The 23,022-nt window shown below is 36.6% G+C and overlaps 3 protein-coding genes across 3 annotated transcripts; all 3 read left to right on the top strand.

Annotated features, from left to right (window-relative positions):
- The first annotated feature begins 214 nt into the window (after positions 1-214).
- LOC113715072 (uncharacterized oxidoreductase At4g09670-like) lies at positions 215-2,456 on the top strand. The gene is made up of 2 exons (XM_027239226.2): positions 215-867; positions 1,696-2,456. Exons 1-2 carry the CDS (start codon positions 406-408, stop codon positions 2,314-2,316), a joined length of 1,083 nt encoding a protein of 360 aa, XP_027095027.1. The 5' UTR covers positions 215-405; the 3' UTR covers positions 2,317-2,456.
- Positions 2,457-8,737: 6,281 nt separating this feature from the next.
- On the top strand, positions 8,738-10,887 carry LOC113713398 (uncharacterized oxidoreductase At4g09670-like). The gene is made up of 2 exons (XM_027237120.2): positions 8,738-9,299; positions 10,097-10,887. Exons 1-2 carry the CDS (start codon positions 8,838-8,840, stop codon positions 10,715-10,717), a joined length of 1,083 nt encoding a protein of 360 aa, XP_027092921.1. The 5' UTR covers positions 8,738-8,837; the 3' UTR covers positions 10,718-10,887.
- Positions 10,888-19,946: 9,059 nt separating this feature from the next.
- On the top strand, positions 19,947-22,310 carry LOC113715024 (cytochrome P450 78A7-like). Its single transcript, XM_027239172.2, has 2 exons — positions 19,947-21,036; positions 21,480-22,310. Exons 1-2 carry the CDS (start codon positions 20,047-20,049, stop codon positions 22,110-22,112), a joined length of 1,623 nt encoding a protein of 540 aa, XP_027094973.1. The 5' UTR covers positions 19,947-20,046; the 3' UTR covers positions 22,113-22,310.
- The last annotated feature ends 712 nt before the right edge of the window (positions 22,311-23,022 follow it).

Raw genomic sequence — 23,022 nt, 5'->3', positions numbered from 1 at the left:
ATGATTGGTAAATAAAACAACATATCCAAATGATTTTGCAAATCCATTTGGATATCATAATAAATTAATGCTGACAACTCGCACGATTAGCAGGCCCCAGCAATATGGCCCCTGTTTAATTGGATCTATTACACAATTTTTTTTTTCTTTTGCTTTTTTTCAAAAAAAAACTTATTGATTTATATATTTATTTTGGCAAAATCCAAACAGCAATACGTCACTGCTCACTTTTGTTGTCCCACTCATTACTCACTGGTTCCACTCACCGCTGTGTTACTCTCTGCCAACTCCCAGGCTCCCTCACTCCGCAAAGCCTGAGAAGCATCCGCTTCTCCCCCGTTCACACATTATCACAAATACTTGACTATCATTTCAATCCCTACGCCAAAAATCCTAGAAAAACTAATGGCCGGAATCCCCATCAAATTTGGCATTCTGGGCTGTGCCGATATTGCTCGGAAAGTTTCCCGGGCCATTACACTTTCCCCCTACTCCACCCTCTACGCCGTAGGCAGCCGTTCGGTGGAAAAAGCCTCAAACTTTGCGAAAGATAATGGCTTTCCGGCTTCAGCAAAGGTATACGGCAGTTATGACGCCCTTCTAGATGACCCAGATGTTGACGCTGTTTATGTGCCGTTGCCGACCAGCTTGCACATAAAATGGGCAGTTTTGGCTGCTCAGAAGAAAAAGCACCTGCTTTTGGAGAAACCAGTGGCCCTTAACGTTAAAGAATTTGATGTGATCCTGGAGGCGTGTGAATCCAGTGGGGTGCAGTTCATGGATGCTACCATGTGGATGCATCATCCTCGTACTGCTAAAATGAGAGAATTCCTAAATGACCCTCAACGGTTTGGTCAATTCAAATCGGTATAGATAATTTATTCTCCCCCAAGCAAATATTTTTCAGTAGCACTAGCAGTTCTTTATATTCTCTTCCCCTATGGGATTAGATATCTTGATTAATCAAATTGAATAGTCTTGTTTGTGGGTTTCTTTGCTCTTTTTTCTGTGCAGAATCTGAGTGTGATTTTGACAAAGTTGTCAGTCTGAGTCAAACATTTGGACGCATTTTTCTCAAGTACAGCAATTTATGATCAAAGTATCCTCTCTTAGTTGTTATAATTGGAATTTTGTCTGGAATTAATCATTAGAGGTTGGATTTTTGTGCTGTTAATTGAAAGATCAAATGTAATATTGGTTCTCTTTTATTTTGCCGTATGATGGGATGCAATGATCTCCCCCGACTTCTATTAGCATTAGACGGGTATAAAGGGGTTGATTTACTTTTTCTTGATGCAGATAAGAGTGATGTCGCACGCTAACCTTTGGTTTTTTAGTGATCTTTGAGGGGTAAAATGCTTGAAAGATTTTTAGCAGATTTAGTGGTAATTCAAGAACTACCGGCTGGTTCATTCCAGGTGCACCGGTGCAGATATAGAGCTTTTGTTTGAAGAATAAACTCCTAGTGCAAATAAAATTTTGAGTCTGTATGCATATTGGAATGGTTCTGAGATAATCAATGGTACAAGGAGTAATGTGATAGAATTATGGATGGGATGAGTATTTTGTGGAAATAAATGAATTGTTATTTGTGTTTGTGGCATCTTATCTTAGTAGATACATGCACCAACTGAAAGAAATAAAAATGAATCCTGCCAGAAGGACTAGCTTTCTATTAATTAGCTAACCTTGCAGGTTCACAGTGTCTTCACATTTACTGCTGATCCTGATTTCCTGGAAAATGATATTCGGGTGAAGCCTGATCTGGATGCTCTAGGCGCTCTTGGTGATGTTGGGTGGTACACAATCAGAGCAATTTTGTGGTCTGTTGATTTTGAGCTACCAAAATCGGTAATTGCATTGCCTGGTCCTGTCTTCAACAAAGCGGGGGTAGTTTTATCATGTGGAGCTTCTTTATATTGGGAAGACGGGAAAGTGGCTACTTTACACTGCTCTTTCCTGTCCAACATGACGATGAATGTAACTGCTATTGGAACAAAGGGTTCTCTGCACCTTTGTGACTTTGTTATCCCTTTTGAAGAGGAAAAGGCTTCATTTTCGACCAGTGTTGAATCGGGTTTCACTGATCTTGTGACTGGGTGGGCGCCCAAGCCGAGCGAGCATGTTGTCACAACAGATCTTCCCCAGGAGGCTCAAATGGTAAAGGAGTTTTCAAGATTGGTTGGACTCATCAAAGCTGAGGGTGCAAAGCCAGAAACCAAATGGCCAACCTTCAGCAGGAAGACTCAACTAGTTTTGGATGCAGTCAAGACATCGATTGACAGGGGCTTTGAATCTGTTGAAGTTATTAGCTGATTGCACTGTATTGCGTTGCCCATTGGGCATTTATCTTGAATAAGATGTTGATTGCTCCTTGTAAAGAAGATTCTTCTTTGTTTGCCATTGGATTTCATTTCGAGCTTTGATTTATTAACAGCGTCAAATTTGTTTCTTCACGAAGCGGGAACTTACAACGTGTTGGTATCTTGCTGGATTTTGTTGGACAGAATGATATCATTTGCAGGTATGTACTTCCAAAACAATATTGGTGCAAGCCCCAGAATTATATTCGAAAGGCTGGTGATTCTGGTGAAGAAAGTGACTTCCAGATCCTGTATGGTTTATTGGCTCATTGCCATGGATGTACATTCCTCTAGTACTGAACTACCAAGCACGCCCTTTTATCATCTCATAAGTCATAACTATGCTGTAATTAGGGCAGTAAACCTCGAACTTTTAAACTGTCATGCTCGGTTCTACTTTTTGGGCCCAAACTTGAATTTAAGCTCAAGCCCTATACGAGTTTAAGTTTCAAGCTTAAGTTCGATTCAATTAAATGATCTAATGGCTCAAGTTTGATTCAAGAGTTCGAATTTTTATTTAACTTTTTTAATTTATAATATTATATTATCAATAATATATATAATATGTACATACTAAAATAATAACGATTAATTTTTCTTATACCGTTAGCACATATGTCTAGATGCATGCCAAATCATTTCAGTTTAAATTTGAACATTAAATTTTACATATGTAGCATGTATCAAGACAAGTTTTCTTGAAATTTTACATAAGGGTGTGTTTGGATTAATCATTCTTGAACATTAATTTACATAATGGGTGTGTTTGGATTGCAATTTTTCTTGAAAAATTGCTAAGTTTTTCGTAGACATATTTTTCAATTATCTTTTTACCTCACATATATCAAATCGTTACAATAATTTTTCTACAAAAATGCAATCCAAACAAAAGCCTTAGTATATACATAGCCAATGTATGCAAGATTTATCCGACTAATAAATGTGTGATTTTCTATAAAATATTAATAATATGTTAAATACTAAAAAATATAAAATATTATTCAAGTTTTACGAGTAGAATATTTAAAAGTTCGAATTCGATTCGAATTCAAACTTATTAAAAGTCAAACTCAAATTGAGTCCAAACTGTTTGTCAAGTTTTTGATTCGTTTATGAATCTAGCAAAAAAAAAAAAAAAAGAATCTAGCTGTAATTAAGCTAAGTATAATGAATGTATGGATTATCGATGTATATTTTGACCAACCTTTCCTGTTTTTGACGGACAATTATTGTACACTGATTGGTCTTCACTGAACTCTTCGTAGAGATTATGCACAACCGTTAAGAAAGTACGAACGCTATAGATAGAACAAAGAGTCGTATTCTAGCCAGACTCCGGATACCGGAGAAAGACTGGAAGTGGACGAGAGAATTGACCCGCAACTACTCCCCCCGGCTTTTGTAAGATTAATTAATTAATAATAATGGTGGCTACTGCCTGCACGGAACGGACACATTTGACCTCTGCTTCCGGCCAGCTTTGCGAAAATCATCCATCCAGATGTTGTCACCATCACATGAGTCATGACAATCAGTTCAATTCTCTCCACTTGTACTGGAAGTTTTAGAGGCTCCCGTTTGGATTGCCGAGTTTTGCACGAAATTTTTTTAAAAAAATTCTCTTCATATATTCTTCACTTATCTTTTTTACTAGTTATAGTACATTTTTTTTTTGGGTATAAAAAAACTCTCAAAAACTCCGATCCAAATAGCAATAGGCTAGAACCATCAGCCTTAGGCTGATGGCCACCACCTTAAAAGTTTTGCTGGGGTGGGAGGTAAGGTTTGATTTGCCACATTTGTGGTTCTTCAAAAAATTCAAACGGATGCGTGGTGCACCTGTCTGATTCGGTGGTGGTTCTGTCTCCATCGGTCTCCCATAGACCCAGTTGGATCTCCCCGTAATTAGATTAGGATAGAGTAGGAATAGGAGTAAGGATGACGATTGAAAAAAAAAAAAAGAAGCAATAGGCTAGATTGTAAAATGCTTTCAAAAAGTTGCTTTAGCTAGCTTCATTGGTGTCGAAATATTTGCTTTTGTAAACATATAAAAAATCACGAGTACAGCAAAGGTTAGTGTTGGCAATTCCAAAAGTTGATGTAGATTATCTGTTAAAAATTGTTTGGTTTTACAGAAAAGTGTAAAAAATTACTGGGTGCGATTGCAACTGGCAACAACAGAAGCCTCTAGAGTCTAAACTTGTGACGCCCCGAAAAGTATGAGTGTGAGAACTCGAAAATTTTCTAATTTTCTAGGGTTTATTTTATTTAATCGCCCGCCTTTTCTACATTTTCTTTATTAGAAAAATTCCCCAGATAAAGTTTATGAGCAAAGATAGTTTAAAAATGATTTTTCTAGTATCAGTTAGTTTTTGAGAAATTAAAAGCGTATTTTGGACGTGGGACCCGCAAGTGCGGTAAATGCATTATATTTTTGACAACTTGTTGGAATTTTGTATTAAGTGATATTATTTTACAAAGTGTTAAGATATTTGTATTGGAGAGACAAAAAGATAAGTTTTAAACCAAAAAGGTGACAAGTGTCACCTTGTGATTTAATCTTGGACTTTGACCATTTGACTTTACCTTTACCTTTACCAAATAAATACAAAAAATTTGATCAAAATAAGATTCATTTTGCAAGCTTCTTGGCCGAATGTTCTTGCTCAAGAAAGAAAGAAAAGCTCTCAATTTCTTCCTTCTATTTCTTGCTCAATCTTCAAATCCAATCAATAAAACTCCAAATCATTCCATAAAATCTCTTTGCTAAGTGGTCTTGAGGTGTTTTGTGGAGTTGTTTGGAAAGCTAAGGTGACTAGTTGCTCTATCTCTTGTATTGCTAAGGTGAGTTGTGAATGACCCCTCTCCTTCCTCTAATGATGTTCAATTCATGATTGGTGGTGGTATAAGATGCACTTTTATGGATTATATCTTGGTTTTGGTTGAATTGGTGAAGTTTTATAATTATTGGGGATTTTTCTGTTTTCATATGGATATGATTGTGTGGTTATATATGATGATTGGAAATGATATTTAAGGACTCTATGAGGTGGAAAAAGTGGTTAATTGCAAACAATTTCTGTTTTGGAAGAAATTTTGGAAAGTTAGGGTTTATGATTGTGCATTCTGCCCGAATTTATAGCTCATAGATAGAGGCCGAATTGGCCTTGGCTTAAAACATGAAAGTTGTAGGGAATGACATTTTAGAGGTGCCTGAAAAATTTCAGGTCAATCGGAGTAGTGTAGAACGAGAAAAGTCGAAATTACTATTGCTGTTCTGGTTTTACCCGAATGTAAGAATTGCGCCTATAATTGGTTGTTTTGGCTGGAATTCCTTCCGAATTGGTTGTTGAGGTCTTCTGATGAAATTTACCCCTGTTTCTTATCTTTCATCTGGTTTTGGAATTTCTGGATTTGGATTTGAATAGCCTGCTTTATGATGTTTCCGCTAGAATGCGTTTTGTGAATCTGTTTTTGTGATTCTGGTATAGTATCTTGCATTTTTTACCTGGTTACACTCGAAACTGGGTTGAGTGACCTTCTGCAATATTGTAGCCCTATCTCTTAGCTTCGAAACGGTGTATCTTTCACCTTCATCCGACAGTCGTAGTACCTTTGGTGCCATTACCGCAAAAGGATGTCAAAAGCTATTTTTCTGATTTTGAGCTTAACTTTCATTTCCGGACTTTTCCCTAGCTTGACTTGTACTAGTACTACTTGGAGCTTGCTGAATGGCTATTGGATGAACTTGTTGTTGTGTGTGTACCTTTGGGACTGGATGAGGAAATAATGAAGCCATGATGGCTGGAAAAGTTAGCAAATTCAGGGGAAGTGCTGTCCGAACTTTGAAGGGATTTGTTTGCATTGAGTTTGTGATCTAAGACTTGGATTTGAGTAAGGCAATGTTATATGATGGATGGTTCCTGAGCCATGGAGGTGAGTGACCCTAAACTATTTCCAAAGTACTTGTGAAATTTTTCTTGCATTATGTACTCGATTGCATCTCATGCGTGCTTGCATGTGGATTCATGACATGATTTGGCTTTAATGAGTTCTTGGGGAGTCTTGTGCTGGACACCAACGTCTCCACCATTTTCGTGAGTTCGTGACATGGTGGAGCAAATGGCTCCGGAGCTCAAAAAGGGGCTCCCTCCTAATGTTAATGTTAATGTTAAATGATCTATTTGAGCGTTGGGTGTTCAAGTGCTATGATTTCCCTGGCTCACGAGAGCACTAAACGAACATTTGATCTCTGAATCATGACATCATCGAAATGATCGAAATGCAACATTGTGAAATATATTTATTTAATGATTTTACTGGTTACTCGCTGAGCTTCTAGCTCACCCCAAAAATATTTTATTCCCTTCCACAGGGCTCGTGGCGAAGGAAACGTTTGTATTAAAGTTCTCCGTGTGAATGGTTGGTATCAAGGATCAGAGTGGCGCAGTGGAAGCATGGACACTTCGCTTTTGATATGTAATTATTTATTGGAGAATTTGATGTAATATTTGAAGTTTTATCTTGTAATATGTTTGAGGAATGTAGTGAACGACTGAGTCCCGGCGAGAGTCGGGCATGCGGCCCGCTGAACCCTCTGGTTCGCCCTTGCGAGAAGCGGAGCCGTCACAAAACTCCTATTAATTTACCTCATGCTGGATTCCATCTCAAGAATCATAATTCTCATCTAGCATGATAATAATGATGTCCTTATCGATAATTCACATTAATAGGGGGTAATATTCCCTTTGGAAATAGGAGGTAATATTCCCAATGACGTGTAAATAGAACTTTGCGAATACACTGAAAATGGGGTCGGGCTAACCCAAATCCAACCCATTTGACCTCAAAAAAAGTTTTCTAAGCACAAATTTTAGTTGGATCGAACATAGTTTGAACTTAAATATTAGCCATAAACTAAATGTGAATCGAAGTTGGGTTATACTAGACTCAGATTCAATTAAGACCCGCCCATATATGAGTATAATTATATATATATATAGTATTTATAATATCCATAATTTATAATTATACATATTATAACATATAATGTTAATAATTTATATATAAATTTATAGTAATTCATAATTATAAAATATATATTATATATAATTAATAAATATGCATTTAAATATGAGTTTAGCTCAAATCCGATTTGAACTCGAGACTCATATTATAGTGTGAACTAAGTTTGAACTTTTTAATTTCAACTCAAATAACCAAAACTTGAAACCTGAAAACCGGTATAATTTATCAGCCGAGCTGAGACTTATCAAACTTAACTCAGAAAGTTCAATTGACATTCCTAGTTGCAAATTGCAATTGCGTTCACCTCCTATGATGTTTAGAGAACCAGATTTTTACGTATCAGGACAATTACGAGGCAATCCCAATTCGAAAATAAGAACCAGTATTATTATTGTGGTTCTACAACAAGATCTATTTTGATTCAGACAAATAGTTTACAAGATGAAATGTAATAACACTATAGTCAAAACTAAAATTACTGCGACGACACAGTTGAGTTGCTGAAAGAGAAAAGAGTTAAATTAAGCAGCGGAACAACGTAGTTATTTGTTTAGGAATGGTTAACATATGTTTAATAAGCTTCGTTTTTACTAATACTTCTTGGCTGCTAACATTTTGTTTAGGAATGTTTAATTGTCGAGAAAAACCCTTTGCCTCTCTTGAAAAAAGTTTGCAGACACGAAAAACAATTCAGGCTTGTGATCCAAGAAGCACTAATCTTGGGATTTATTCTCACCTCTCTTTTTCCCTAATTTTTCTCACTGTAGGCGAGGAGATCTTTCACAAACTTGGATGGCTCTCAGGTCTTGTTTTCTCTCTAGTTACCCATAGAATCAAAAGAGGAAGATGATCCCAAATTTTGAAAAGAACCAAACCATGCCAATTAATGAAATGGTTATCCTCAAATCTAGTTTGTTATAAGTTTCAGTCAGATCTTTCCCCTCTTCTGGTGAAGTCCCTGTTGGTCCACTTGAACTTGGTCGGTTGGTCCCTTCTCCCATATTTATGTGATTGAAAAATATGTTTACAAAAGATGTAGACATTTTTTTGATGAAACTTTTTTTTTCAAACAAGGTCTGAACCATCATTGAACGAATCGATGGATATTGAACTATCATTGGATGAAACAAATGCACTATTTTTAGCAAAACAACTCCTACTCCTGCCATATAATGTCACAAAAAACAAAAAAAAAAAATACTAGTACATTAATTACATAGTGAGCCAATCAATGCAACATTTTCCACGTAGAAGAGTCTTAGTGAAGTGACTGAATTGCCACGGCTAGACCTGCGACCGATGACTTGAAGCCCTCTACTTGTAGCAAAACTACGACAACTATATAAAGCTTCAATGGATGCTGGCTGAGCCTGAGAGTAATCTAAATTCACACAGCCTACAGCTATTAAAAAGGGGGGAAAAAAAAGAAGCACAGATTCGGAAAAAATGGCCGAGCCGCCGGTTCGTTTTGGAATCTTAGGCTGTGCAAAGATAGCAAGAAAACTATCTCGAGCCATAACTCTGGCTCCAAACTCAACTATTGTAGCTATTGGGAGCCGTTCACTGGAGAAAGCCATAAGCTTCGCAAGAGAGAACGGCTTCCCGGCTTCCGCCAAGGTGTATGGAAGCTACGACGGTGTGTTGGACGATCCGGACGTGGAAGCGGTCTATATTCCGCTGCCTACGAGCTTACACTTGCGCTGGGCTGTTTTGGCGGCTCAAAAGAAGAAACACGTGCTTTTGGATAAGCCGGTGGCGCTGAACGTGAAGGAGCTGGATATAATTCTTGAGGCCTGTGAATCGAGTGGGGTGCAGTTCATGGATGCTACCATGTGGATGCACCATCCACGCACCACTCAGATGAGGGAATTTCTCTCTGATCCTCAAAAATTCGGTCAGCTCAAGGCGGTAATTTTTTTTTTTAAATTTTTTCCTCCTCTTTTTGAATTTTTTCTTTCCTTTTTGCGTGTTTAATTTTGTTCTTTCTATCATGATATTGCCATAGCCCGCACTTTATTTTTGCATAAACTTTTGTTAAAATAACCAAAAAAAATCTTTTAATGTAAACTGCACTGGATTTGTGAAGGGCAAGTTAGGCAATTTTGTGCAAAAAATTACCATGGGAAATAAAATTAGACTGGGGCATGAACAGCAGCCAAATTTTTTCTCGCTTGTTGTATTGAATTTGTAGTTTTAATTTGAACCAAAAAGTGGATCATTGATACCATTTACATGTTTTTTTTTTCTTCTTTGATTATTTAGTCCTTCCAATCCAAATTTAATCAAGCTGGATGTGATCTTTTAAAGACGTATACATGTTATACAAGAGTTCACGAATGAATTATTGCCTAATTGTTGATGTAACTACAAGAATTGGAGTTTTTAAGCCATGACTTTTTTGGTACTGATATAAAATAGTCCTTGTTCTTGATGCATAGGTTCACTCAATGAATACGTACCACATTGGGTGAAAAGCAACAAAAGGACCAATAATGGGAATTCAAAAGCAACAATGCGACCAATAGTGGAATTGACAATATACGGTGGTTGCCTAATTAAAAGCTTAAATTAGACTATTGGACAACCTTTTTTCAGATGCTAATGTTCCTTTTTTGTTTTGTAAGACTATTGGAGTGCCCATTGGACTACCTTTTTTTTTTTTTTTTTTTAATATATAGATGTTAGTGTTCTCATAATTTCAACAGGTCCACAGCATTTTCTCATACGTTGAGGGCCCTGAATTTCTCAAGAATGATATCAGAGTAAAACCTGATCTTGATGCACTTGGTGCTTTGGGTGACACTGGCTGGTATTGCACTAGGGCAATTCTGTGGGCTGCAGAATACGAACTCCCTAAAACTGTAACAGCTTTGCCTGATCCTGAATTCAATGAAGCAGGCGTGATCTTGTCCTGTGGTGCATCCTTGCGCTGGGAAGATGGAAAAGTTGCAACTTTCTATTGTTCTTTCATCACCAACTTGACAATGGACATCACAGTTCTTGGAACAAATGGAAATCTTCGGGTTCATGATTTTGTCATTCCATACCAAGAAAGTGCTGCACCATTTTATGTGACTTCAAATTCCAAGTTTGTTGAGCTCGCTATAGGGTGTGATCCTTCTCCTAATGAGCATATTGTGGGAACGGATCTTCCTCAGGAAGCCCTGATGGTGAAGGAGTTCTCTTCTTTGGTTGGTGGTATAAAATTACATGGTTCAAAGCCTGAGAAGAAATGGCCAAACATCAGTAGAAAGACACAGGCTGTTATTGATGCAGTTAAGGCTTCTATTGACAAGGGGTTTGAGCCTATTGAAGTTGTGTTTTAGTTGTCAAGATTGTCAATCCGTGCTTCATATCTGATTGAGAAACTGCAATTTGTCACCTTGAACATTTCCCTTGTGTTAGATTGGTCGCCATGAACTGTTTTTGCAGCAATTCCTGTCTTGAACCATTGGATTCGATGAAATAAATATCTATCTTACATTTTCTATGTCAAGATTGTGCATGTGCGCTTGGCATGTATGGTTTTAACGGATAAAAATGTCATGAACTTTCGTAGGCATATTAGCACATGTATTGTGTACGAGTAATTTAGGTTACTTAGAATTGAATTTGTGTGAAAAGTTATTCAATTCAATACTTCAAGTAAGAAATCTGATGCAACAAACAATCTAGATGAAATTTTATACCGTACTTAGTGCTGCATTGCGATCGCTTGCAAACTGATCGGTCAAAACTCGATTCGACTTGCCAAATTGAGACTGAATATCAATATTCGATTCATTGATTCGTCAAACCGGATCAATCTAATATATATATTTTTTATAAATTTTTATTCGTTGTGAAGTTACAATGCAAGTCCCTTGTGCTTTTATATTTATTACAGTAAAATACCTATTTTATTCATTTGAAAAAAAATATATAATTAGCTTTCATTTTATTCGAACTAGATTAAGTACGAACTCGAATTTGAGCACGAGAGCTTCATTGTTCAAGCCCGGTGAAGCGGGGTCAAGACCAACTTGAAAAGGCCGGAACTGATTACCATTTGAAGCGACAAATATGGTTTCAAATTTGCGGAATTGCGGCTCATGGTGTTTGTTCAAGCATCTGCCCGTACACCATACATGGCCTCAATTGAAATGTTCTGTGCAATCTTTATCTGCCTTTGTGTTATGGTAAATTGCTATCCGTTATATCCACTTTCAAGTTTGATTATGATTCGTTAAAATGTTTTTCCTTATTATTAGTATTTTTGATAAATGATAATAATAATTTCTTTGATTTTTTAAAAACTTTTGAGTGTAAGATACTTTTTTGTCTAATGCAATTTTTGCAAATCAATTCAGACCAAACTTAAAACAATCCAATTTTCCAAGTAGCCCATTACTAATTTTAGGAGTCCAATGGGCTGGATAAATACTGGTCATTATTTTATAAGCAATCCCATTAATTGTAAGCTGTAATATTAATCTAGTGAATCATTTTATATGGTCCTTGATTTGTTCGAGTGTAAGGCCTGTGTCCCCTCCATCTAGTAGTTTCAGTCGGTGTTTTAATAAAATTCAAAAGTTAGAGTTCTTACGTTTGGCCATTTTTTTTTTTATTTAAATCACCCCTCTCTAATTTCTGATCAATAGATAACTAGTGGACGTACAATGAAATGCAACCTATATGGTAAGACGCTTCACAATAGGTCATGAATTCGAGTCATCGAGAAGTAAATAAAGAATCGCAGTTGATCTTCTTATGAAAAACAAGAAAAGAAAAGAAGAAAAAAAAGTAGATATATACTAGTGATTTCCTCAATTCTCGACCGCAGGTATTTCACATTAAGGGTCCGTTTGTTTCGGGTGAAAATGTTTTCCAGGAAAATATTTTCCTAATTTCCCGTGTTTGGTTGCACAAAAGTTACTAAAAACATTTTCCTATGTAAAATATTTTCACTCATCTTATGGAAAACAACTTCCCTTCTAAACTTATTGAAGTTGTTTTCCGAAATGCATGCATCCCTCCTGTAGTATGTTCCAAACTTACTGAAAACATCTTGTAGTATGTTCTTTTTTTTTTTTAGTGTAAACAGGAGGACTCGAACCCAAGAGCTCTTCCTTACACTCCCTCCCCCGTGCCACCCAACCCAACCCAACCCAACCCAACCGTCCCCCTAGTATATTCAAAATAAAAAAAAAATCTCATCCTGCTCATCCTATGCTAATAATTAATTATGTATAATAGGGACATTCTTTTCTAGAGAAACTTTCAGCAGTGAGAGTGCAAGATATATGTCATAATAAGCATTGCATGTGATTGATATTTGACACTAAATGGCCAGCAATTTGTTTATTGCTTAAGGAGATATTTTTTATTCATATATACATTTCTCCAAGATTTTTTAAAGTTAAACAATGAGATAAATTTTCTTATTTTGCATGGGAAGAAGTATGTAGTTATAATGTGTAGAAAGTAAAGATAGAGATAAAAGTGAAAATATTTCAAAAGTTAAACAAACACCAGAAAAATGAAGTAAGAAAATATTTTCAATAAGCTAATCAAACACCTGAAAATGATGGAAGGGAAATGATTTTTATGGAAAATTACTTCCACGAAAAATATTTTTCCAAGGAAAACATTTTACTTCCAACCAAACAGACCCTAAAGGTAGATTAATTCGTACGAAATTCTTTCATATGTAATAATGTAGCGCATGCTTTTGCAAGACATGCTAGACTTGTCACTTCGCAAATTGCACTGGGGCAATCTGCTCCAAAGTTTCTTCAGCCAATTCTTTTTGCTGATTTTTTTACGTTCTCCATCAAGAAATTCTGTTGTTCCAATATATAAAAAGAAGTCATGCAAAAGAATTCTTTCATATGGCACTAGCAATTTGTCGGTTTTCGTAAAAGAAGTTTGGTGCTTTTGGTGGTGGAAAACAAAGAGACCATACTTGAAGAAGAAAGCAAGAGTAGACGGGAAGGATGACGGCATTCAGAAAATTAAGTACCTACAGAAATTGCTGCAAGGCAAGAAAAATTATGTCTTACATGAGAAAGTATTTAATTATGCTTAATCATTGATGGGAATGAAGCTAAAATTTTTAGTTTGTGGCCGGCTAGCCATTTTAGTTCAAATTGTAAATAATGGTCTAAGTACATTGATGTAAGACAGAAACACGAGAATTCTACCAAATAAAACATAAAATGTTTAATAAGATATGAAATAAAATACCTTGCAACAGCAAAATTATCGGAAGAATTCCTATTATACAGTACTCTTTGTATATTTAAACAAAAGGTAATATTGTAAATCTTCAACGCATAGAAATACTTGTAATCTTTTTTTTTTTTTTGGTTGAGAATTTGCTTCTAACATCTTCTATACAAGTTAGCATCGTACTCTTTCTTGAAGATTACTCATTGTCTTCTTTGATCAGTTATTGTTTTGTATTCCCAACATACCTAATTATGGAGGCGACAAGAACAGAAAGATCTACAAATTAATAAGCAATTAAGCAACTAGTTACATGCGCAAATCAGTTCTTTAAGTGAGGAGATAGTGAATGTGAAGATCGACTCTCACCAACTGTTGCACAGGGCAAATTAATTAATGTTTTATGATAATGTGGTCTTCTTATAAGACCTCTTAACTGTAATAGATAATCTCAAAAATGATAAAACCTAATTCTATATGAGATGTCCTGTCATATGTCTACTGCTAGTAATCTTGGACAGAGTTGATGAGAAAATAAAATAGGTGACTGTATTAATGTGTTACGAATTTTAATAAGATTTTATCATTCGTTATCAGAACTGATCACTCGGTAGATAGAGTCTGCAACCACGCTTTGATGATAATGCAATTTATTAATTGTTGCAAGATGTGGAACCATTTGTAAGAGATATTTGTCATTCTTTTCATGCATGTTCAACAGATGATAAGCAAATTACTATATATTCAGACAAAATTTTATTCCTACACACCCATAGGCCGATCAAAGATAGAGCTTCATGCAACGATCAAAGATGAACTAAAGAATAGCTTCTTCCCCATCATGGCAAGAAATTGATTGGCTAGGCAACATGCTTTCCACCAATTACAACCATGGTTTTGCGCTCGAATAAAGTTGACGATGAGAAAAAATTCCTTTGGTAGTGTGTGTGTGTGTATATATATATGTATATTGGTTCGGCTAACCAATTTGACAGGATACTCGTGACTATGATATACTGGTAAATTTGATTGTACTGCAAACACAACTACTTGCATTACCATAGACACTCTTGCACGCATGACCAAATGTCAAGATCCAAATTGAACTTCTCCAAGACCACAAGGGTTAATACTTGGGTAGAGACTGATTTATGATTGTGATGGTTGATCATTATTTCAAAATAACATAATTTTTTTATATCATATACATGACATATCATATTTTTCTTTTACATTATCATAAATTACAATGACTATTTTACCGTGTATAGACCACATCATATGCAATAATTTGCAAGTGCACCCATAAATCGAGTTTCCTTGAGTATCTCCCAAGCCCCAACCTATTGCTTATCTGCCATTTGCGTCAAACACCATAAATAAACTTACTACTCCCTCCGTCCCACTTTGATAGTCCTGTTTTCATTTGTCCTAAATTGTAGTTCAGTTGAAGAATGTAATTATTTTTAAATTTCTCTAAAATACCCTTATTCAATGTAGGTTGTTATTAGTATAAACTACCTTATTTAATATAGATTGTTATTGAATATAACCTACCCCATTTAATACATTTATATTTTCCAAAACATATTGATATACGAATGAGAATTGATTCTTCTTGACCATCAATTCAAGTTCCCATAAACCATAAATATAAAGTTGTACTCTGTTTAATATAAGGGTATTTTAGAAAAATAGCAACTTGCATTTATTTTTCTAACAAAATTAACTACTTTTTCTTAAACTGTGTGAGAAAAAAACTAGGACTATCAAAATGGGACGGAGAGAGTACAATTCAGGTCTCAGAAGTTGAGTTCTGTTGAATTCAATAAATTTGTGAGATTCTTACAACTTTTAGTAGAAACTCATACCATTTGAGTGTCAAGCATAAATTTAAATGTGTCAATTTGTATAATTAAAATGATAATTATAATAAAATAGTACGAATTTATACTCAATATAATAAGAATTACACGAAACGCTTTGAAATGAACAGAATTCAACTTGTGAACCTCCGATCCACTTTGTATTAGTAGTAAACATCAAGGCTCTTTTTGGTTGTTGCCTCGTTTTGACAATGCCCCCTCGTGCATATGACCAAACATAATGTGATATAGAACGTCAAGGCGCCTTTTTTGCTTCTTGCTTCTTACTAAGCGACCTAAACGGGCGTGCATGGGCATGCATGTCAACGGTCGACCAACGATTAACAGTTGCAGCCGGAAATGCAAGACACCCAAGACAACAAACATTCACAAAATTTAACAAAAACTATAATAAACAACATTATAGTTGCATAAAATTTTTCAAAATCTCTTTGACTTTCGTACTTAATAATTTCAGACTCGTTTAACCAATTAGCCCGGTGCAGCTCCTAGCGTAGGCTCGCAGAACAAAATAGGACGGCGGCGCAAATCAGTGACCTAGCATGATTAGTGTCAAATCTTCGAGATTACTAAATTATTAACCTTGTGAAAATGCAACAATGAATGGAGGTCAGGCGAACACTTGCATCAACAACGAGAAGCCTCGTAAGCAAGATACGAATTCGGCATATGGATTTGGAGAGTTTAATTGGGATTATGCAAATTAATCACCCCACCCACCCTCCTGGCTTCCCGCCAAACCGCACGCACACACACATTGATTTTGACGATAAACTTTGTGTATTAGGTTAGGGATCTAACTTTGGAATTGTAAATGTGTGTGCGCGCGCTTGCGTGAAGTGCTGATTGCGTGGTTGAGATTGATGAAACGCTCGATCGTGTGATCTTCTGTGCTTTCGGATGAATGTTTATGAGGACAATTATTAGTAAAAGGAGAGTAATTAACGGGGTGGAAAGTGTTGTGCTGCCTAGATTGCTGGGGATTACTATTCTTCGTTGGACTAATCAACTTGCTACTTTTAAGTTCCTGCAAAAGATCTGCAAATACCTTTGCTTTCTTTTTAGTTCAGCTCAGTAGTCTGCCTCCATTTGTTTCTAGCCACCACTATACGAGACCACAACAGAGATCAGTAGATCACTTAAAGATTATACAACGCAGGATAACCAAAAAACACACACACATTTTAGTCATAATGTCTGAACAAGTATCCTGTGAACAAAATTAGGTGATGTAATTGATTTCCTTGGGAGGAGACGATCCAAACCCTCGAAACCTCCTATTTTATTTTGCATTTGGTCATCAATTTAATCGTTACCTCATAGGGCGTTAAAAGGTAACTAATTTTTAGATGGTTATGTCTAACGGGTACCCATTTGACAATTATCAAGATATACTTCAGGTATGTATAAATATAATGGGAAGTAATAATTATTAATACGTGTATACACATGATCAGTTTGGTGAAATTCAAATATGTTAACGAATGCCCATTGAGCACATGTTAAAAAACTTCTTTTTAGATTTCATCTCTTAAAAATTTCAATACAAGCATTACACTACTAGGTGAAGTAGCCGAATACTGCACCTTAAATGGCTCAATTATGATAAGCACACTAAAAAAAAGAAAGTGGATTAATTATGGATACTTTAAAACTACCACCCGCCGCCCCTCTGAATTGCAATACTTTCACTAGAATTTTTTTTCCACAGAAAAAATAACACTAGTGACTAGACCCACTTCTTATTCAGTGCGCCCATTAGTTAATTACTTCTTTATTCTGTGATGGCTATAACAAAAATTAATTGCTGTATCTGCCTTCTTCAAGACAGTAGACAGGTTTATATCCAATCATCAACCGGTCAAATTAATTAAGGAAACAAGGAAGCTGGTTAAACACAACGGGTACTGTGACATTCAAAGTTCGAAGGGGTCGGTGCCTAAACTTTCTTGGTGATTAGCAATTAGCTGTACTGTGTTTACCAGTAATCCGACCTGATCATACCTAGGGTTCATATCGATATCCATAGTTGCACCAAAATATCTCTAATTAATCGAGTCTCTTCAGCCTGCAAAGTCTTCGGATGTTAATACCTTAATTATTTGCCACGCAATAGGTAGATTAATGTGAAAATACACACCGACAAATTTCCTCAGTTCTTAATTACTGTACACTGGCTTGGCTGCATTTCTCTGAGCAAAAGGATAGTAATTGAATTAATATTAGGATTTGGCAGTTTATTTATGCCATTTTGTGCATGCAGAGGTACTTGTGCGTGTGCGTGCGTGTGTGACAGTGAATAAGCATCATTTTAAGGAAAAGGCACCTCATTCTTCGTTTGGCTTCATTTAGACAAGAAAGATGTATATTTAACTATATGTTTCTTTTTCCACAGCTGTCTGTCTACAGGAAAACTCATTTTCTATTGTTCGCAAAGACCATAGACAAAAATTAGCTCCACAATTAGTGGAAAAGATTCCTATATTTCATCCTCTACCGGAAAGTCATGATATAACTCACAGCTAGCTCTCTATTATCTACAATTTTTATTATCATTCTTTTAGAAATTTTCTATTTATGTTAATTAATTATCCATTATTCATGCCATTTGCTCGCATTAAACTTAGTTGTGTACAGTTTTTGATCAAATTTAGTCCGTACATCCCAGTATTTGAAACGTTGATCTAAGTTATTAAAGTAGGGTGGGATTTTCTAAGAAATTATTTGCCACGGAATATTATTCCCTCACTTCATGCTGGAAATAATGCGAATAATTCTTCTCAAAATATTAAAATGAAATTAATGGTCTATCCTCTTAAATCAATAAGATGTGTATCTATTTTCATCAAGGGTTTGGCTTAATTTCTTCCCTTTGAGGTCCTAAATTAATGTGTGCGTGCGTGCATGTGTGTGTGTATGAGAGATAGACCAGATTATTAAAGAAAGTTTTCATGCATGTTAAGATATTTATGTAAATAAATATGACTAAATGATTGCCAATATTGAAATTAATGTCCAGTGACTTTGTTGAAAACCAAATAGTAATTTTAAGTGTTATCATCGTCTCTTCAAGATTTTCGAGTCTCCAACTCCATGGACAGTGTAGTGGTAATTAAGAGCAAAAAAGCATCATTAACAAGGTAAATCAAACTAATCAAGCAAACCAAACGCGATTAAATACAACCAATTAGTTGATTGAGAGAGTTCCATGCAATTGTTAATGACAGTGCCGTCAACCATTACACAGCTCACCATGCTAGCTAGCTTTTGAGAGGGTGATAATGGACTTCCCATTGGAATGCTTTTCCATCTTATCCTAGGCTAGCCAACTGGAAATAGAAAACTAATAGTAGATAAATTCTTTCAGAAATACATCTTAGAAAGAAAATGCTAATGCTCGTGTCTTGACGGCAGATCATCGATGTAAGCAAGGAAAGAGATGTGTCTGTGGTGTGTACTTCACTAGGAAAGAGCCGGCACACATTATTCACTATTCTAAATACTCAGTAATCCAATCGTTTTGGATGCTGAATGTATACATCTAAATGTGAACTTACCAAGAAAATTGTCAGTTTTCAAGAACGGAATATTTTAGTTGATCCATCCTAGGAAATGATTAAGAAATTACTACTTTGCAAATAATTACATTTGAGGCATAAACTTTTGTCTCACATTTTTTGATCGCCAATGTACTCCTTTTCTTTCCACTGCCTGTGTTACTTCTTCCCATTTTCTAGTGACTCTGCTCCGTAGACTCTTTCTAACAGAGGTTTTCACAGGTAATTAGATGATCCGTCCATGGAAAAGATTAAGAAGATACTTGGCATGTAGTTCCTTTTGAGGCATTAATTTTTTAGTTTTTATGTCTCATGATAGCTATGTGATCCTTTTTTTTGGGCGTGCTTTTCTTTCACTGTCTAATGTTCTTTCCCTTTCGCTCTTGACTCTGCTTAGCTGACTGTTTCCAACTGAGTTTTTCCTGAATTCTATCATTATTTGACAAATTCTTTGTGCTTTAGTTTTACCAAATTGCAGTATTCTATAAGATGTTGGCATCATAGGTTTGCACAAGATCAAGATTAAATATTAAGAATAAGAAAACATAAAAACTTGTTCCTGGGTATTCTGCCAAGTATAGAAGTGATCAGTAAGTGAAGAGGTATTTGTAAAGTATGAGGGAAGGTCAAATACAAACTCATTTAGGTGAGACGAAGGCCGAGTAAACAATACTTCAAACACAGCCATTCGCTTAATGGTCCGTCCAATGTGTGCTTGGACGTCATTTGAGTCAATTTTGAGCACCATACCACTCCTCAGTCCTCCTCCCACCCAAAAAAAAAAAACCCTTTCTTCCAAAAAAAATGAAAACAAAAATAAAAGCCATGGTACTAATATTTTAACCATTCAAATTGCTTCCCACTACACGACATGCCTCCTATTTAAGCAGCACTGCCGCCTTATTCCTTTCACTTCATCCTCGCAATCTTCCTTCCACAAATCCTCTTCCATTCCATATTAAACTCTCTTCGTTTCCACTCCATCATTCAAACCAACCAAAAAACATGGATTTTTCATCAGTCTCGGAGGATAATTGGTGGGTGTTCTTTACACTCCCAGCAATTCTTGAATCCCAGAACTTATGCAACATTTGGATTTTGTTCTCTACTGCCATGTTCTTCCTAGCTGCAGGGCTCATTGCTTGGGCTTTCTCTTCTGGAGGGCCTGCATGGAGAGCTGGCCGGAACGAGTTAGGCCAAGTTCCAATCCCCGGACCCAGGGGCCTTCCAATTATAGGCAGCTTATTCAACTTGAGCCACGGCTTGGCTCACCGAACTCTTGCATGCATGGCTTCAAGCCATGGTGCAAGTCAACTCATGGCGTTCAGCTTGGGATCAACTCCCGTCGTAGTGGCTTCCGAACCACGAACGGCTCGTGAGATCTTGACCTCACCCCACTTCTCCAGCCGTCCCATAAAACAGTCGGCTAAGCAGCTCATGTTTAGCCGAGCCATCGGTTTCGCTCCCAATGGAGCCTACTGGAGGCTTTTGAGGAAAATTGCCTCATCTCACCTCTTTGCACCCAAGCGCATATTAGCCCATGAAGCTGGACGTCAGCTAGAATGCGCAGCTATGTTAAGGGCCATTTCCAAGGAGCAAACCATGCAAGGGTTTGTAAGCCTTAGAAAATACCTACAAGTAGCTTCCTTAAACAATATAATGGAAATTGTGTTTGGTAAAAGGTATGAAACGACATCACTTAGTGAAGAGGCTCAAGAATTGCATGAAATGGTCAGAGAAGGGTTTGAGCTCTTGGGAGAATTCAATTGGTCTGATCATTTGCCCTGGTTGAAAAATTTTTATGACCCTTTTCGCATTCAACAACGTTGTTCAGCTCTTGTCATTCGGGTTAGAAAACTTGTTAAAAAGATTATTGAAGAACATCGCGTTGGGAAGTCGTCTGAGGTCTCCGATGATTCTGATTTTGTCGATGTTTTGCTCTCTCTAGAAGGTGAAGAAAAGCTTGATGAAGATGATATGGTCGCTGTTCTATGGGTTAGTAAATGCATTTCAATTCTCTTTACCACTACTAGATGGCATGCCATTTTTTCTGTTTGATAATGTAAATTATTTCTTTCATGCCAATTAAATGCCAACTGGCAAACAATTTTCTAAAGGGATCATGAAGGTCTTCCTGGGAAATAACTTTCTATCTCTTAACGAATTTCGACAGTATATACCTGGACTTTTGCACCAGAGCACGCTGAAAATGACCTTTCTTAAAAGAAAATAAAACTTAACCTTTTTAGGACTGATTAGGTAGGTTGGGTTGTTGCAGTATTTGCATTAGACTAAATGTAATTTATTTTTGGTTCCTAAGGTATGGTTTCAAGAATTCGATTCTTTTGCTGGTGACCAACACAAAAGAAACAAAATTTTATTCTTCGGCACTTAGCCAAGTGACTATTTAGCTGCCTGTTGATGTACATGATTTACAGGAAATGATTTTTCGGGGCACAGACACTACTGCACTTCTAACTGAGTGGATCATGGCAGAATTAGTTTTGCACCCTCAAGTCCAAACCTATCTTTACAATGAGCTGAAAAATGTTTTGGGAGATAAAAGTGTCACAGATGCAGACGTGGCTAAGCTACCCTACCTTCAGGCTGTGATCAAAGAGACTCTGAGGCTGCATCCACCAGGACCCCTTATGTCGTGGGCCCGTTTATCGACGGATGATGTCCACCTGAGCAATGGGATGGTCATACCAGCCAACACAGTTGCCATGGTTAACATGTGGGCTATAACACATGACCCTCAGGTGTGGGATGAGCCATGGATGTTCAAGCCGGAGAGGTTCATACCATGGGCTGGTGGTGTAAATTTGGACGTGAGAGGAAATGACCTTAGGCTTGCACCATTTGGAGCAGGCCGTAGGGTTTGTCCAGGGAAGAACCTAGGACTTGCGACTGTGAGCCTTTGGGTGGCTAAATTGGTGCAGAATTTCATGTTGGCTCAGAACAATGAAGCTCAGCCAGTTGATTTGACTGAGGTATTGAAGCTGTCAAGTGAGATGAAGAAGCCACTCTCAGCTGTGGTTGTTCCAAGAAATGGTGCATTATTGACCTAATTTAATTATCCTCGTATGGTTTCCAATATTTGTATTGAACTAGTTCGGTGCCTGTTAGGGTGATTCTACTGTTTCTGTACTCCTTTCTTGTTCTTTGTGATAGTTTTGCTGTGGAAAAATATGTATTCGTAAACCTTATGTTGTACTTGTACCCAATAAAACGTGCGACAAGTGTACCACTCAGGGTTTCCTAGTCAAGGATCCTTCAACAGCACTCTTGTTCAAACTGTAAAAGTTAAGAGTAACTACTTCGCAATATCATTCTATGCTAGTAATGCAAAAGTTATCCACTACTACATGCACTTGGATGTACAAATCAAAATACTACTCACAGACGATCTACTTTTTCATGGTATATGCTAGCGGATGTACCATATTTTAGGAGTAATTCCTTTTCTTTAGTTCCCTCTTCGATTTGCTTCTTGGAGGATTCCTAACTAAACAGGAATCTCATTAAACAAACTCCCATTCGTGGACTAAGTCTCTGGTTCTAAACATATTTTAAACGGGTTAAACAAAAAATATTTCCACTTGTGGATTGTACCTGTGTGAAATTTTTTATTAGAACAAAATAGTTAGAGGGCTTCGATTAACACATAATTGATTCTTTTTGGTGGAAGGGAAAGAGGACAATGGGATAGTGAAATATGTCTGGAATATATTATTATTAGGGTCAATTCAATGAGGAACATAAGTGGGAAAAAAAAAACTCTTCTGCAAAGGAGAAATGTCGTGAGTGGCAGAATAAGTCACGCAGCCATTAACTTATACAGAAACTATGTGCTGCTTCTTCTGGCTTCATCATCAACTCATCTTCAGAAGCCACTCATTCCGGACTTGTATTTGCTTCAACTTGACTTAATTCCCATGTTGACTAAGAAAATTTGTGCTGGTCGGTCAATTACACGGT

The sequence above is a fragment of the Coffea arabica genome, chromosome 10c (assembly GCF_036785885.1).
Source record: "Coffea arabica cultivar ET-39 chromosome 10c, Coffea Arabica ET-39 HiFi, whole genome shotgun sequence".
Lineage (NCBI taxonomy): Eukaryota > Viridiplantae > Streptophyta > Magnoliopsida > Gentianales > Rubiaceae > Coffea > Coffea arabica.
Note: the sequence above shows the minus strand (reverse complement) of the source record. Positions and strands in the feature narration are given on the sequence as shown.

What these genes read in the sequence shown, in the direction of transcription:
- LOC113715072 (XM_027239226.2), top strand. Translation starts at nt 406, where the DNA reads ATGGCCGGAATCCCCATCAAATTTGGCATTCTGGGCTGTGCCGATATT. An exon ending in GGTTTGGTCAATTCAAATCG is followed by an intron (nt 868 to 1,695) that starts GTATAGATAATT and finishes CTAACCTTGCAG; the next exon opens with GTTCACAGTGTCTTCACATT.
- LOC113713398 (XM_027237120.2), top strand. Translation starts at nt 8,838, where the DNA reads ATGGCCGAGCCGCCGGTTCGTTTTGGAATCTTAGGCTGTGCAAAGATA. An exon ending in AATTCGGTCAGCTCAAGGCG is followed by an intron (nt 9,300 to 10,096) that starts GTAATTTTTTTT and finishes TAATTTCAACAG; the next exon opens with GTCCACAGCATTTTCTCATA.
- LOC113715024 (XM_027239172.2), top strand. Translation starts at nt 20,047, where the DNA reads ATGGATTTTTCATCAGTCTCGGAGGATAATTGGTGGGTGTTCTTTACA. An exon ending in ATATGGTCGCTGTTCTATGG is followed by an intron (nt 21,037 to 21,479) that starts GTTAGTAAATGC and finishes CATGATTTACAG; the next exon opens with GAAATGATTTTTCGGGGCAC.